Below are 18777 nucleotides of genomic sequence, written 5' to 3'. Positions count from 1 at the left end.
TATATCCAAATTTGTATAAAGAAATTTACAGTTCTAACCATATAATGCACCTACATAAACTATCAAGTTTTGTATATAACCAGTTTCTGATTGAATTAGCATACGTCTTAATGCCAAAGGGTACCGTTTTTATTTTACTAAACTAGTTCAGCCTACCTTTCCAGTAAACTTTAATCAATCGCTAAATTTTTTCATGTGTATATACTTCTCTGAATCTGTTAACAAGATAACAGGTTTTATTTTTTGGAGATGGTTAAGTATTATTATCATCAGTAAGGTGGAGGAAATGTGACAGAAGTTTGGCTCTTATGGGATAATTTTTTTTCAAATCCAAGAGTTGTAAAAAGGGATTTGTGTCATAAATTTGAATTTTTGGCTTCCAAACAATTGCTGATAGCTTATATACAGCTGCAAATAAAAGCATCTTATAATTATCAGTCTTTTTCCACAGGTGAAACCTCAAAAACCGGTTTAGTATTTTTTTTTTAAAGAAATTTTTGACATGAAGATTAGTCTGCTTCATAGAATATCAACTAATTTATTCGTAAAAAATCTAAATAATGAATACATTGAATAATATATTGTTAGGGTCATCAATTGGAAAGTTTATTCCTGGAGTTCCAGTAAATATTTGAGCATTACAAAGCTTTGTGGTAACATCGTATGTCAACCATTCTAAACCCAATGTTTTGTCTCTTTTTTTTGGCAACAGATATTCAAGGTCTTTTACTTATTTGAACAGGAGGCTGTAAATCCTGTCCCTTATCATGCTCATTATCGGTAATATCCCCAAGAAAAAGAGCAACTAACATCAGCCATGTACACAGAACCCTTCTTTAGTTATACTCGTTGCAATGCCAGTAGAGCCTGTCAAACTTTCTGGAGAAATCACGTTGTGGAATCGTCTTCAACTATTCGGTACAAGCCCTTCGGGTGGCTGGAATTTCATAGACAAAGCAGACATCCTATCGTCATCGAAATTTACAATGCAATCGCTGAGTTGAACCATCACGACACACAAGTGAGTTTCTGTTGGATCTCTAGCCATGAGGGGATTCTGGGTAATGAATGTGCAGATTCCGCTGCTATAAAGACGCATTTAGTCAACCCTCTTTCACTACTATTGTTACTACATCCTAATTTATTAACTGTGTAAAACTCACACTTTGCGCAAAGCGGCTAGATGACTGGATTGCTACAGTAGACAAGTGTGAGGGCAAAATGTTGTTTTTAAACTTCAGTGATATCTGAAATACATGTATTTTAACTTGTCGATAAGTTGTTTAAGTTTAACTTGTTCTCATTTTAATAAACTCTGGGTAATCGGTTGTTAATTGTATTCACTTGTCATATTTGAATATTTATCAGATCAGTAATTAAAACTTGACCTGATACAGATTAAAGACAGTTGTGACATAATTTTATTAATGAAATGAAATTAATTATGTATTTACATTAGGAAAAGTTAACTATCATATTTACCGTATTATTACAAAAGATATTTGAAGTTAGTGCCCTGCAGAGCTAATGCAGCAACGCTAAAGTAATCATACTGAGAAACACCTGATGCAAAATGTTATCAGTGTAAACGTTCGTTTTTAGTTATCGATAGTGCAATTTCCAAAGTATGATAGTGTAGAAGGTTTTATATTTGTATAGTATTATAATGTTATAAAAAGTATATATTCAAAAATAGTAATTTAAAAGTTTTTTTAACTTCTGCATAAAATTCCCATATTCTTGTAAGGTAAAAGGATTAATCTATTTTTTTCTCAATGAATATGTTTAATTTACAACTTCACCCACCTTGGGGGCGAAGAAATAATGAATATTTTTAATATCTTAATCTTCAAAGGAGTTAGGGCCTCTGTTGATGGATTAAAACCTTCTCTGAGATAACCTTCCTGCAAATTTAAAAGTAATTGGTCAGTTGGTTCTCTGGTTCTTGCATGATGCATTAACAAACAGACAATAATATATATATATATATATATATATTATTTTTTATTTATTTAATCAACCAAAGTACAGAATAAATAAAGTAGGATGACTTAACTTATTATACTACAGCTGCATTATATATTCATCTCAAATTACATTACAAACTTCGTAAAATATAACATATCATGCATTTATTTATTTTATTTAAAATTTAAAACCTTTAATCTTTTTTTTAAACTTATTCAGTTAAATTAAAAATTAAAGAAAGTAGTAATTAGTAAAGTAGTTGGTGAAGTAAGTTCAGTTAAATGGACAACATGCATAATTAATTGCTTTACTTAAAATTATTTTTTTAATTTTAATTTGATTTTATGCCTTGATGTCATATTTTTAGATATGTTAAAATGTTTAAATGTTAATTTTAATTTTTCATATTTTAAATTTTGTTTAATTTTTAATTTAACCGAATAAGTTTAAAATAAAAATAAAAGGATTAAAGGTTTTAAATTTGAAATAAAATAAATAAATGCATGATATGTTATTATATTTTACGAAGTTTGTAATATAATTTGAGGTGAATATTTGCATATATAGTGGAATAAGGTAAGTTATTCTACTTTATTTATTCTGTACTTTGGTTAATCTAATAAAATAAATATATTTACATATAGTGCAGAGGAGTATAATTCTTAAAAGAATTGTTTAAAACAAAAAATTTATATATATATACATTTCTAAATAATTGTGTTCTGTTAGATTTTGAGTGTACTTTGTGCATGCAAAAGTTAGCCTTTAACCTTCTAACAAATACCCCATTTGAAAATCAAATGATTGTTTGCAGACATATTATAAGAACACAACTCTGCCCTCCCAAAACAGTACCTCAGGGACATCCCATTTGTTACCAGTTGATGGTAATGATTGGTCTAGCCTCCCACGAGGTGCGCTCATATATCTCACCACTCTAGCCTCACACGCAGTCCCCACGGAAAGCCCATTATTATTGTTAAACAGAAATTTTTTAAATTTATTTAATATTATTCTTATTATTTTTGTAATATTATTTAGTTGAATGATACGAATAATTCAGTTCAAACCTAACTCACACAGTGATAGAAACTCACAGTTTAATTAAATTCAAACTCTAATTCAATTCATTAGAGTTTGTGTTTCAACCGGCAAATCATATACTTATATACTCATATATATATATATTTTTTTTTTTTTTTTGAGATTGGTATAATATCTAAAATCTTCTTAGTTATGCTGAGAAATGTGGGTAAAAATCTGGTTTCATTGATCGAGTAGTTTTTTTTGTGTATCTCGAACAAACAAAAACCCTCTTCCTTTTTATATAATAGTATATAATAAGAATATACTTTGTTCTTAAATAATTTTTGATAATAAGTAGATCCATATTGTTTTTGAAACCTATGGAAGTTTTTCTTATTAAAAATTGTGATAATGAGTTCACTAGAGAACCGCTTTGAAAATTACATATTTTTATGAATATTTTTGGTATGTACCAAAAATATTATAGTCATGTGACTAAAAATATTGAATAGTCATGACTATCAATATTTTGATAGTCATGTGACTATCAACAATATTATTTATTAATACATAGTTGCAATTCCTAAGCAAAGATTTCTATATCATGATCAATATCAAATCTGTCAGGTGAGATATTTTTCATATCCTGTAAAATTCCGTTTCTATGTTTCACACATGAGCTTCATGCTTATGTGGCGATATAAAAAATAATTATTATTTACGATCAAACTCTCATTAAGTAATTGGTGTATATTACAAAATGAGTTTTTTTATAATTTGGTAAGTATTTATGAGAAATAAGATAGAATTCAAAATCTTAGATAACGTTATCTGTGATGATGTTTGTGATAAATGAAAAATTTCACCGTAAGCAATATTTACACTAATGTCAGTAAGATGAGTAGCAGCATTTTTTGATAACGTTTAGCGAAACTTGGCATATTAAAGTCACCGAATAATAATAGTAAGCAAATTAGATATACAATTTATTTTTATTTAATAAATTTTACAAAAAATCATAAACATATTTACTTTATAACATTCATGTTTTGCTTTTTATTACAGCAAGTAAATTTACTACAACTGGAAGAGAAAGTGCTTGATATTAGTAATGGTGATATTGAAAAAGATCCGTTAGCAATTGAAGAGACTGACTTAGTTAAATCATAAAATTGAAAAGATGAAAATAAAGTGGTAAGGGTATTAGATTTTACATAGAGTGGAACACCAATTATTCAGATGGACCTTTGCAAGACCAAATTTGGATAATTGTAAAGGACAATTTAAAAAAGTTTCATCATATATACTGCAGATATCATTTTAATGTTTAATAGGTAAGACACTAAGTAAAAAAAATAAAAAAGTAAATGTATTTCCGTAAAATTAAGAAGAAATTTGGAACATATGTACAATGTAAGAAAAAAGAGATATAGTAATACGGTACAATGTGTAGAAATTTGCTTTTATAATTATTTTTACAGAGGCTGGTATCTATGTTTTTGCTAAATGAATACAAAAACGTCAATTGAAAAACTCAGTAAAATAATTATCAATAAAAATAATTTACATTGAAGCAAAGATTTATTTTTTCAAATAATGTATTGTTTTTTTTTTTAAAATTGCCTAGTTTGGATTTAAGTAGTCCAGTTAGTTGAACATCTGGAAAATTGGCATCTTACTGTATTTTTCATTGTTATTACTTTATTTGTAAATTGTAAATTTTGGATTACATGCAGTTCATTTCTTAACTCATATATATACACATATATAAAAAATGTTTTTGGGTCCATGCCCATCTTTAATGATATTTTTTATTTAATAAATTCTTCTTTGTTTACATTTACACATTAATTTTAAGCTTTTTACATTTCATTTTTTTAAAATTGTTTGTTAATAAAATTAAAATATTTTAAAACTTTCAGAACAAATATTTTGTTCAGTCAAGAGAATGAAAACGTATTCCAATCTTATGATTAAAATTGATGTATGTATATATACACATTAATCAATTATATAATATATAAATATATTTATTTATTTATTTATTATCACATTTGGGTGTAACATTTAAGATCAGACTTTCTAAATTTTCTTCAAAGTAACTTTTACAAAAGTCAGATTGAGCCTCCACAGATTGTTCCACATATAGCTGTTGGCTATATGTGGAACAAACATGAGAAAATTGTCTGGTGAACTGAATCTAAACAAACTTCATAGCTTCATTTATCATCAAATCACACCTCACTAGATCACATCTAGAGTTGTAACTCAGGACCTAGTCTCACTACAGGTGAATGAGTTGTCTATATATATATATATATATATATACCATCATTTGTATGTTTACATAACTAATTTATCTCCTTGTTTTTTTTTCTTCAAAACATCCAATATTTAAATCCAGTAATTAAAATTGTAATTAGCTGCTATAATTTTGTTGAGCTCATGAACTAAGTATTGCATTTTCAAGGTTTCTCTTTACTGTATCTACTAGATTTATTACTATAGTTAAATTAATGTTTTTACTAACAACAAGGTCTTAAAAACCTTTGCTGCTGAAACTAAAATAAATTTGTAAAATAACATTAATACTTTTTTATTTTAAATGAATCAACAAAACTATATTTCTTTTAAAAATGTATAATGCTTGTATTGTATTGAATTTTGTATTATATATTTTAATGTATTTTGTTATTAAATAAATTAATAAATAAAGGTGACAGAAAAGTTAAATATTATTTGTTTATTGCTGACAAAATATACCTACATTTGTTATTCTCAATTGTGATATAACTTATATACATCACACTCTTTTTGAACTAGCATGAATAAGCTTGGTTCACTGCAAAATGACACACCAATTAGGTTGCTAATGGCAGCTTTAGAATATTATGGGCAGATGTAATTTTATGTATATGCATATTATTATAAATGTAATTATGTAAAATGTATAAATAATAATTTACTAATCGAATGTTAAGTGTATAAGTGCCCCTGATTTTAATATATATATATATATTTTAATTCTCTGATTGTTTTTTGTTTTTTAACATTATATGAGCTTCAGTAAGAAATATAATTTGTGTACATCAAAAATGAATTTAAATGTCAGGAAAAGATGTTTGAAAGTGTATGTTTGGAGTGTCGCTTTATATGGAAGTGAAACTTGGACAATCGGAGTATCTGAGAAGAAAAGATTAGAAGCTTTTGAAATGTGGTGCTATAGGAGAATGTTAAAAATCAGATGGGTGGATAAAGTGACAAATGAAGAGGTATTGCGGCAAATAGATGAAGAAAGTAGCATTTGGAAAAATATAGTTAAAAGAAGAGACAGACTTATAGGCCACATACTAAGGCATCCTGGAATAGTCGCTTTAATATTGGAAGGACAGGTAGAAGGGAATAATTGTGTAGGCAGGCCACGTTTGGAGTATGTAAAACAAATTGTTGGGGATGTAGGATGTAGAGGGTATACTGAAATGAAACGACTAGCACTAGATAGGGAATCTTGGAGAGCTGCATCAAACCAGTCAAATGACTGAAGACAAAAAAAAGGTCGTAAAAAAAGGAAGTTAAAAATAAGCCAGACATAAGCTGCGTAACCCACTGAGTGGTGAACGCGTCTTTCCAAATCAGTTGAGTTGGAAGTCGAGAGTTCCTGTGTTCAAGTCCTTGTAAAGTCAGTTATTTTTACATGAATTTGAATACTAGATCGTGGATACCGGTGTTCTTTGGTGGTTGGGTTTCAATTAACCATACATCTCAGTAATGGCCGAACTGAGACTGCACAAGACTACACTTCATTTACACTCATATGAGTGTAAATATCCTCATTCATTCTCTGACGTATTATCTGAAAGGTAATTACTGGAGGCTAAACAGGAAAAAGAAAGAAGACATAAGCTATACTCGCTAACCTCGTGTTAAATACACAAATTATATATGATATTCTCTAACACTCTGGAGGCGATTAATCAAATTCACCGCATTCAGTATGCACTGATGGTAGAAGTTGAATAAAGATATTTAAAAAAAATTGAGCATTTTTGAACATTATCGTTCATCAATGCACTTAGCATATTCTTTATATCCTGATTGGCCCTTCCAAATTATAAAATGTGGAAAATTTGATTAATTTTTTTTATAAATGAGGTGAATTTGATTAATCGCCTCCAATATTAGAGATTAACATATATAATTTTTATATTTAACGTTAATTAGACGAGTTTAGCGAGCGTAGGTATGTTTTGCTTAAATTTAAACTTTTTTTTTTAGAAAGGTTTCTCATAAAAAATTATTTACCTTAGAGGTTGGTATTAGATGATTGTTTTTTTAATTATTATCGTTTCGACCCTCACCATAGGTTAACTGTGTTTGTCGACATATACCGGCGAAAGTCTGAATAAACAAATATTTCACTGACTTATTTGGTATGTGTCGACATTCAACGGAGAATATCGATATGTGCCATATATTGATTTTTCACAGTAACATTATATACTAAGCTTTTATTATGATGATTAGTCAAGAAATTAAATTGGTATTACGTAATAGATATATCCGCCGTACTGTGTGTGAAACTTCTATTTCTATTTGATTTGCTCATTCGACATCTTTTCGGTCAAGGAGATGACGGAGTGTGCCACTCTTCGCTTTGTTTCAGGATCGTACTCAAATATCCAGGATTCATCACCTGTGGTCACACGATTGAAGAATTCTTGGTCATTGTCAATCCTCTCAAGAAGATTAACGCACACGTTTCTTCGATTGTTCTTCTGTCCCGTTGTGAGGTTTTTTTGGCACCGATTTCGCATGTCCAAATCGTCTGTCAAAATTTGATGTACGGTGAAAGAGTCTAAATTTATCTGTTCACTCATCATCCTTATAGTTAAACGACGGTCTGATCTCACAAGAACCTACACACGCTCAACGTTTTCGTCAGATTTTGAAGTTTAAGGTCTCCCTGAGCGAGGTTGATCTTCAACGTGTTCTCGGCCTTCCAAAAATGATTTGTGCCAGCTGAAAACTTGTGCTCTTGATAAGCAATGTTCCCCATAGGCCTGTTTCAACTTTTCAAAGGTCACACTCGCGAATTGCAATAATAATTGATAAAAATATAGGTATAAAGGCAAATATATAATATTGAAAACATATATAGAATTGTAAGATAACGTAAAAAGCTCTTTCTTGAGATATTAACAGATCAGTATTATGTAAGCAAAGGAATCATTTATGCTGCTAAATTGCATGAAGTAAATAAATAAATGTTTGCTTTCAGGCTTTTATGCATGTTAAAAAAGCCGGCAACCAAGCACTCAGTTCATTTGTTTTGAACTTCAACTTGACTGATCAAACCAATTCTGAGGTATCGCTGTGAAATATATACACAAACATCTAGGAAAAATTATAAAACATTTTTTGTTATTGCAGCTTAAAATTGAGGGGCCGAACTGCAAAACTCATATTCTTCATCCTTTTCTGAAAATTATATTTTAATGGATTCTTGTATTCTATGTTGAAATCTACATTTCTTTAACGTCAATATAAAGCAAAACAAACACTATCCTATTTAATAATGAATATAAAATCTGGGTTACCGTCAAAAAACTCACATTCTCCTTAATGTCTGGCTGAAAAACTGATGTTCTCTTCGCCAACCAATGAGAGGCTTCGACTTTGATCACATGACATCAGCTGTTTTCAGCAAGCCTGTTGTTCAGGTAGTAGTGTTGCGAGTTAAAATATTTGTTTTTCATTTTATTTATGAAATTTTAATCTTCAAAAAGATTGTTATCCTTTCCTTTGACTGTAAAAAAGATCAACCTCTTCCCAACCTACCCGACCAGTCTAGTTATTACAGTAGACAGCTATATTTCAACAAAGTTTGTTTCGTTAAAGGACACTCAACTCGAAATCTAAGCTTACAAAATAAAATGCAACAGCCTGTGTTTGGACAGAAAATGAATACAGTAAAAGATCTGATGACATCTCATCCTTCTTTTTGATTGTTTGAATGCCACTAACCTTGAACCCTAGGGCACTGTTCGCCTTATAAGTGATGGGTGTGGAGAACAAAATAACAATTCTATTTTGACAACTATGATAGGTAATCGGTTATAAATTGCACCACCCCATATTGCAAAGCTGCAGATTGTATTTCCTATGACCGGGCATAGTTTCCTATCTCTGGGCTGAGTATTCAGAAATATCGAAAAAGGAGAATAAATATGATAAATATAAATATATAAATACGATGCTTTTTACGATAGAAATAAGATGAAAATAATTACAATGCAAACTTTTTTTAAAACATATAATATACCATGAGGTTGACTGAAGACTTGAGGTTGTGTTTTGTTCTGCCCTGCGATAGTACAATTTGTGATACGGTTTTATGTTTGTTAAAAAGGATTGTTTTACGTATTAAGATTATTTGGATGATGGACTATAACATGTTGCTGTGATTTTTGCGATTGGACCTGTTACACATAGGATACAATCTTTTTTTATATATTTTATTGTATATAGTATGTTACTATAGTATAGTTTTAATAAGAAAGAGATGTTTATTTGTTTACTGCATCGGCAGTAAACAACTTGTTTTGTTTGAACATTTAAATTAAATTGTTTCTTATCAGTGATTAATAATTTATTTTGACTTTAATAATAAATACTGCTCGAGGCATTCCAGAGGTCACCTGTGCGGAGTAGAAGGCCGCTCACCTTGTGGACTTCCTTCGAGAAGTCTGTTCCAGACTACTCCCCAAAAGATAGTTGGAAGAGGCCATGAAGAGAAAAGAATGTTATCGCTTTAGGAGACTGGCGTCGCGGGCGTATTACTACTCTATGAAAGATCTCTACACTGTCCGGTACAGAGAATATAGAAAACAGCGAACTCTACTTATTCGAGTCTCGAAAAGGGCGGCGGCTGAGGTGGACGCTGACTGTTGCGGGAGACCATAATCTATCTGATACCTTGCAGTATCGCCTGGCTTTTTCCAAGTGTATATTCTTCTAAAATGATTTTTAAATTGGGTGTTGGCAATTACTAAATTATACTTCATGCAAAACTCTATAAGTCAGTCCCCTCTTTCATTCCTTTTGCCCAGCCCGTATTCACCCACTATATTTCCTTCCTTGCCTTTTCCAATGCTTGCATTCCAATCTCCAACTATTATTAAATTTTCATCTCCTTTTATGTGTTTAATTGCTTCATCAATCTCTTCATATACACACTCTACCTCATCATCATCATGGGCGCTTGTAGGCATATAGACGTTAACAATCGTTGTCGGTTTAGGTTTTGATTTTATCCTTATTACATTGAGGGTTGTAAGGTTCAGTTAACCCTGCATTCTTCCGCAGTTTATTTTATTAACTCTCAAGAAAAATCTATGATTAAAAAATGTTGTCGCACATTCTCATAAAGTCTTTGCCATGATCCTGCCTCTGTTCTGCCTACTTGATGCCAGTTAATAATAACATAAAATCAATGAATTCTAGATGAAAAGTTCGAATTTTAAGTGACAAAATCATAACAAATTTTTTTTTTTTTTTTGTAACTTATTTAATGGAAAATTATAAGCAGAAGAAGCCATTTGGCATTCTCAGAGGTTAGACGTGGGAAAGGAGCACCTGATAATGTGGGAGTATATCTGGGTATAAGCAATTTTTCATGCAGTGCAACTTTACAAACTTCAATTGCCCTAAAGGTTGTCATCAGGAAGGGTACCGGCCATAAAATCCTGCCAAATTGCTTCTGCATAACCCAAAAGACAGGATGAAAAGAAAAAAAATGGAAATAAGAGTGCATATTTTTCATTGTTTTATTGTTCCAGACTCTTTTCAGAATATTAAAACATCATGATGTACATCATGATAAAAATTGAGTATTTTGGTCTCAAACATCTATTGTGGAGAGGGAAGCAAGTTGGAAATTTTCATTATTAAAATACAGCGTTTAGAACTATATTTCAGTCATTTCACAATGCAACGAACAACATGTGAAACGATCGTAATTTGTTTGCAGTTATTTTTTTCTTTATCTGTAAAAAGTCTTTTTTTTTAATTAACTGTTTATTATTAGGTTAAATTAAAGTTTTTTTTTTTTTTTTTGTTTTTGAACTCTAGTGAAATTAATATTGAATCAATCCAGTTATTTGTCAAGAAATGAATTATTTTATTTTGTCTGTATTTACAGCTTAGATCATGTTATTTCTTTAATTTAATAATCTAACTATTATCAACGTATCTTTAGTGTAGGGGACCAATACCTTGCTTTGTCTGCCAATACTTATTAAAAAATCATGATGTTGGTACCACCATGTAAACTCAGTCAGATACGATAATACAGCAACCTGGAGGGCTATGTTAAATCTGCAATTTGGAACACCCCAAAACCTCAAGGTAGGTATGTTAGTAGACAACAGTATGTTGTGCAGGTAGTTGGAAATCAATGTCATGTTACAATTTACTAGATGGTTAAAACTGTATGGTTAAACTAGATGGTTTATCATGTTTTACACACGATAAAGTACAGTTTACCAGGCAACTGTGTGGATAATCATGTTAATCTTACGCATAGATATTCAGATGGATCATCAAACTAGTAAAGGTAACCCGTGAAGATGGAAAACAAGTCTGAACTGTTATAAATAAACAGAGGTAAGACTGAAGCAGTCCAACCTCTGTTTGTAAAATGATGAACACAGTATCAAAGTACGAGAAGATACACAAAATCATTTTGCAACAGAGAACGATTATAGATGATTGCAAATATTGATCAAACTTTAGTGAAATATTGGACAATACCTGTGTTCAGACATGAAATCAAGTAATGATTTCTTCTTTATTTAAAATTATTATTTTATCACTTATTATATCTTACACCTATCACTTAATTTTGTTACATTGTAATACTGGTCTAATTAATTAAGTTTTACTGTGATTTCTCTTAATATATCCAGGTAAATGTTGGAACAATTTTTTTTTATCTGTGGAATATCATATCTCTTTCTTTTTTCTGTTTAGCCTCCCAAACCACCGTAAGGTATTACTTCAGAGGATATTTATGAGTGTAAATGAAGTGTAGTCTTGTAAGTCTCAAGTTAAACATTCCTGAGATGTGTGGTTAATTGAAATCCATGTAAAGTAATTCCCTTTACTAGGATTTGAATCTTAGAACTCTCAACTTTGAAATCAGCTGATTTGCAATGACGAGTTCATAGAGTATCATATATATCCATCCTGTATGTGATCTATATAATATGTTATGTAATGATTACAATAAAAGAATTATTTTAGTTGACAACTACATTAAAAAACTTGTGTAATAAAATACTTAAATAATAAAATACATTTAAATCTTTTAATGCTCTCTTAAATTCAGATCTCAGTATTGTTTCTCCCATTTCATCCTCGTCAACTCCCTCTTCTTCCTCTATAACACTATTTTCTAATTCATTTCCTCCTTATAACTCTTCAATATATTCCACCCATCTATCAACTTTACCTTTCGTATTACATATTGGTGTACCATCTTTGTTTAACACATTATTAGATGTTAATTTATATACCCCAAAATTTTCCTTAACTTTCCTGTATGCTCCGTCTATTTTACCAATGTTCATTTCTCTTTCCACTTCTGAACACTTTTCTTTAATCCACTCTTCTTTCGCCAGTTCGCACTTCCTGTTTACAGCATTTCTTAATTGCCGATAGTTCCTTTTACTTTCTTCATCACTAGCATTCTTATATTTTCTACGTTCATCCATCAGCTGCAATATATCGTCTGAAACCCAAGTTTTTCTACCAGTTCTCTTTATTCCGTCTAAGTTTGCTTCTGCTGATTTAAGAATTTCTTTTTTAACATTCTCCCATTCTTCTTCTACATTTTCTACCTTATCTTTTTTACTCATACCTCTTGCGATGTCCTCCTCAAAAATCTTCTTTACCTCCTCTTCCTCAAGCTTCTTTAAATTCCACCGATTCATCTGACACCTTGTCTTCAGGTTTTTAAACCCCAATCTACATTTCATTATCACCAAATTATGGTCGCTATCAATGTCTGCTCCAGGGTAAGTTTTGCAGTCAACGAGTTGATTTCTAAATCTTTGCTTAACCATGATATAATCTATCTGATACCTTGCAGTATCGCCTGGCTTTTTCCAAGTGTATATTCTTCTATTGTGATTTTTAAATTGGGTATTGGCAATTACTCAATTATACTTCGTGCAAAGCTCTATAAGTCGGTCCCCTCTTTCATTCCTTTTGCCCAGCCCGTATTCACCCACTATATTTCCTTCCTTGCCTTTTCCAATCTCCAACTTCTATTAAATTTTCATCTCCTTTTACGTGTTTAATTGCTTCATCAATCTCTTCGTATACACACTCTACCTCATCATCATCATGGGCACTTGTAGGCATATAGACGTTAACAATCGTTGTCGGTTTAGGTTTTGATTTTATCCTTATTACAATGATATTATCGCTATGCGTTTTGTAATCCTCTACTCTCTTCCCTATCTTCTCGTTCATTATGAAACCTACTCTTGCCTGCCCGTTATTTAAAGCTGAGTTAATTATTCTAATATCACCTGACCAAAAGTCGCCTTCCTCTTCCCACCGAACCTCACTAATTCCTACTACATCCACATTTATCCTATCCATTTCCCTTTTTAAATTTTCTAGCCTACCAACCTTTTTTAAACTTCTAACATTTCACACTCCGACTCGTAGAATGTTATTTTTTAATTTTCTGGTGACCCCTTCCTTAGTAGTCCCCACCCGGAGATCCGAACGGGGGACTAGTTTACCTCCGGAATATTTTACCAAGGAAGGCGCCTCCATCATTGCTATATGAAAATGCAGAGAGCCACATTTTCTTGGGAAAAAAAAGCGGCTGTGGTTTTCCATTGCTTTCAGCTGCGCAGTACTCAGACTGAGTACTCGGACTGAGTGATGTTGATATGGCCGTTTAAGTCATTCTGACTCACACCCCTAACAACTACTGAAAGAGCTGCTGCCCTCTTTCAGGAATCATTTCTTAGTCTGGCTCTCAACAGATACCTCTCCGATATGGTTGCACCTTCGGTCCAGCTACTCTGTATCCCTGAGCACTCAAGCCCCCTCACCAACGGCAAGGTCTCATGATTCATAGAGGATTTATTTTCAGTCGGTATTTAAAATTGATACATTTTTTTCTTTCGACATGTTTCTTGTTTGACATGTTTTGTTTAAGTTTCTTTAACATTAGTAGGGAAGGATTGGCTAGTTTTTTTTTTATTATTTATATACATATATATTTTTATGATGACAGATATAAATTAAATTATAAAGGTAAGGGATTGATTAAATAATTCTAGATTCTTGCCAGTTGTTGAATCTTGTTTCAAAAAGTAGGTATGTTTATTAACAATTGGTTGACAATTTATTACTGGAATACAGTTAAATTAATGTGTTACAAAGAAACTACTTTTATATTTATGTATAAAAAAAAAAAGAACTTATATCCTATAGTTACAATATGAGGGTGAAATATTCTGTTTTGCAAATATGCTAAGTCTAACTAGGATTCAAACCCACAAACTTCCAGATGAATAGTTGAGAGAGATCTTACTATTGTTTTAAAAAAGTTGATGGTATTTTAGATGTATTTTATAAAAAAATAATTTATTTTGATTTTTTAAATTTAATTGAGAGAATAACATGTTGGTAATGAAATGTGTCTATTAATGTGATTAATGTAGATTAACTGTCATTTGTCGGTTGTTAAGAAGTAAATAATCTTAATTTTAAAAGTTGTAATTTTTCTTTTATATTATGTTAATAAGGTAGTAAAAAATGTATGTCAGAAAACTTTAAATATCACTATTTAATGTTTATTCGTTACATGATGCGTAGAATAAATTATATACATATACATATATATATATATATATATATATATATATATATATATATATATATATATATATATATATATATATTATATATTATATATAAATAAATATTATTATCTATAAATAAATAATATATTTTAATCATAAAGATATTTAATTGTATTGATAATATACACAAATTTTGTTTTAAATAAATTATAAAAGAAGTATATGCAGATGAAATAAGAAGAGCAGAAATTATTGCATTTCAGTAGCAGATGCTTTTTTAAAGTTTATCAGAAAAAATTAAAGTAATAAACTATTTTTTAATTGTTATTGTTAATGTTATTGTTAAATAACATAATAACATTGTTATTGTTTAATTGTTATTGTTAATTAGTGGTGATATTATATAATATAAAATGAATTGTATATTTTAATGCACGCTTATGTACTGTACTGTTCACAAATTATTTGTGCCCTAAAATTTAGATAGTGTGCAATTCATAATTAATGAAGTTAATTGTTCCTTCAGTGATTATATTATTTAAAATTAATTATGTTTCATTGAATTAATTATTAATTACCATAATTAATTATTTTAATTTAACAAATTATTTATTATATTTTATTATATAAGTAATGGAGCTAGTCATTAATTTAATGTTTTGTATATATAATTTTAGTGTCAATAAATGATAATGATTTAACTGACTTTTTTTATTGTTGTACAATCCTGATTATCTGATCTACATCTTAGTCTGTATAAAGCATTGAATATATATTACAGAATTATATTCTTCATTTTTTTAAATTAATATATTATTTATAAATATAATTTCTTTTCAGTAACATAAATAATAAACATGTATTTTTGTGTATTTTGAGAATAATGGTTTTTTCACTTAGTTCAGTAATCATGAAATGGGTTTATCACAAATGGCGTATTTAATTTTTCAACGAATTTATCACTTGCAATGGAATATGGCTTTCTTCACTTGTTTTATGCATTAGTTCATCCTTCGCTAAAGGAGAACAGTTTATTTTTAATGAATTACCATTAATTTATAATAATAAATAATTACTCACATATTTTAATCTTTGAAAATCCGATAGATTAAACTTATCATAATAATTTCCAATTATAGATTATCCTGCATCTTTGGTTGGTATAGAATTCTATAACTACATTAAAATATATTCTTTTAATAATTTGTTATTCCAGATTGTTTTCTGTTTTGAAATTTTGAATTACATTAAAAAATGTACCTGTAAACTTTGCTGTCCAGTACTGGAATGATTTAATCTTTGAAATACCTTTAATTCTTAAAAGAATACATTCTTATAATTATACAAGTAAGTATATTAATATAATATAAGCGTGTCCCAAAAAAAATCATCTGATTTGAATTATTTATATTTTGAAAACTATTCAATATAAAAACATAACATTAATTTTGTATTAAAGTTTTTCTACATAGAAAGTCATGGGTGCTCAACATACTCGGAATACATCCACACTAGTTGAATTCATCCCACACTTTTTTCTCGTTGGAATTGGGAAATTTGCCTAACCCAAATGCCCAGCAGCCCATACATACTGGGTGTGTGGGGTTCACCGTCTACTGCAGTGGTACCCACTAAAAACCACTCCCTCATGTGATGTGGTGTTGGAATTGCCATTAAAACATTACCTCAATATCATGTGCATCCCCACACCTTACATTCATACAAAACACATCTCATTCACATGCTACTGTACACTGTATGCAACTCTTCTAATATATACAAACTTCACTTATTTACATTTTTTTTTTCACCCTACTCCCCTGGGCCAGACATACAATTAAGTAAAGCTGAGCCCAGGGTATATATATTTATTCTTTTTTATTTTGTCCTTTTACTCTAAGGCAGCCAACCTGCCAACTGGCAGTAAATCTGGCACGGCAGTTCGGCCCCCCCTGTTCAGATCTTTGATCTTTATTTTGCCTGCCTCTAATCTCCAGGAGGGAGTAACAAGGCCCAACTATGTCACTCCTGGGACTTTTTTTGTCCTTCAGTTTGAAGATGGCTGCCGTCACCTCATCTTGTGTGAAGCGCTTTCTGTCACACTTGATGTATTCAGTAGCACCGTTATCTTTGCAAGAAAACAATCTAATCAGTGGGAGTCTCTCTATCTCCTCCATGAGGATGGGGAGCCGCCTACTAAATCGCTTCATAGCGATTTGATAGGCTCGCCCTCATGGATCTGAATTGAGCTCTCTGCAGAATTTTCTCCATTTATTTTTTTAGACTGCTTGATTTCATAATTTAGTAAGTGTCATGAAGCTACATATCTTTTTGCGCAGCCTCTTCATATGCATCTCCTCCTGCAACCCTTAACCGCTATTTTTGGCATCATAAACTCTGAAGATCACTTTGCATATGCACTATTTGCACGGTCCACAAATATACTGAGTAAGAGCATCAAATTTCTACCATCTCTGCTCTGTCTGGCAACATTTTCAACGACAGTTGCAACTTGCCTTCATGTCAGTCTTAAAGGTTTCTGAATGGCTATCACACAAAACAATGGGTCTTCAATTTCTAACAGTGTGGCCAAGTGATTACTTGCCGTTTTGTCCTGCAGGACTGTCCAGTTACACTTGGAGCGCTCCCATCATCTGTCCATTATGGTTAAATCCAGAATTGAGATATGTCCCCTCGCCACACAGGTAGGTGTGTGGTCATTTAAGCAGTAAAGACAATTCACTGTCATGGGGTCTGAAAGAACCTTGCCGTGCAGTTTTTGTAAGGACTACTGGCCATCTCTGCTCTTTGTAAGGACTTCTACCATCTCTGCTCTGTCTGGCAATATTTTCAACGACAGTTGCAACTTGCCTTCATGTCAGTCTTAAAGGTTTCTGATTAGCTATCACACAAAACAATGGGTCTTCGATTTCTAACAGTGTGGCCAAGTGATTACTTGCCGTTTTGTCCTGCAGGACTGTCCAGTTACACTTGGAGCGCTCCCATCATCTGTCCATTATGGTTAAATCCAGAATTGAGATATGTCCCCTCGCCACACAGGTAGGTGTGTGGTCATTTAAGCAGTAAAGACAATTCACTGTCATGGGGTCTGAAAGAACCTTGCCGTGCAGTTTTTGTAAGGACTACTGGCGACAACAGCCTTACAATTCAAGTAACCCATCAGGATGATCTTCCTGGGCGTTTTGGCAATGACATCGTTGAGTCTACCCACAAATGCCTCAAACTCATAAAAATTCACAGTTGGGACTGACATAGGCGGCGCCTATGTCAGTCCAACAGATATGATTTATGTGAAATCAGATATTTTTGCAAAACGTGGATTTCCTAGATGGTGGTAGGGTACATGATATCCTAAAAAAAATTTATTTTTTTTAGGATATCATGTACCCTGAGAGCGTGAGAGACAATGAGTGAGAAAGAGAGAGTGATAGTGAGAGAGAAAGAGAGAGAGCGGCAGAGAGAGATAGAGACAAAGAGGGATAGAAACAGAGTGAGAGAGAGAGACAGAAAAAGAGGGCGAGAGAAAGAGACAACAACAGTCACAGAGAGAGAGAACGAGACAAAGAGAGATAGAGGGGTGGAGAGAAAGACAGATAGCGAGAGAGACAAGAGGAGAGAGTGATACAGTGAGAGAGGCAGAAAGAGAGAGAACGAGAGAGAGAGAGAGATAGTGACATACAGAGAGAGAGAGAGACAGATAGAAAGTAACAGACAGAGCCAGAGAGAGAGAGAGAGTGAGTAAGAGTGTAAGACAGACAGAAAGAGACAGACAGAGAGAATGTGAGAGGCACATATAGAGAGAGAGAGAGAGAGCGACAGAGACAGAGTAAGAGTGTGAGACAGACAGAGAGAAAGTGAGAGGCACATAGAGAGA

The 18777-nt window shown here is 31.4% G+C and overlaps 1 protein-coding gene across 3 annotated transcripts in view; it reads left to right on the top strand.

Moving 5' to 3' along the window:
- LOC142333660 (uncharacterized) overlaps positions 1–18777 on the top strand; it is a 240648-nt gene that overhangs the window by 54592 nt on the left and 167279 nt on the right. The window contains exon 4 of one of the 3 annotated variants that reach the window (XM_075381057.1): positions 4060–5905. The exons of the other annotated variants lie outside the window; for them this stretch is intronic. Within the exon in view, the coding sequence (XP_075237172.1) occupies positions 4060–4164 (105 nt within the window). The 3' untranslated portion in view covers positions 4165–5905. Of the gene's footprint in view, positions 1–4059; positions 5906–18777 lie in introns of those variants that run through there. 3 annotated transcript variants of the gene reach the window in all.

This window comes from Lycorma delicatula, chromosome 13 (genome assembly GCF_047948215.1).
Source record: "Lycorma delicatula isolate Av1 chromosome 13, ASM4794821v1, whole genome shotgun sequence".
NCBI classification, from domain to species: domain Eukaryota; kingdom Metazoa; phylum Arthropoda; class Insecta; order Hemiptera; family Fulgoridae; genus Lycorma; species Lycorma delicatula.
This window is presented reverse-complemented; position numbering and strand designations above follow the sequence as displayed.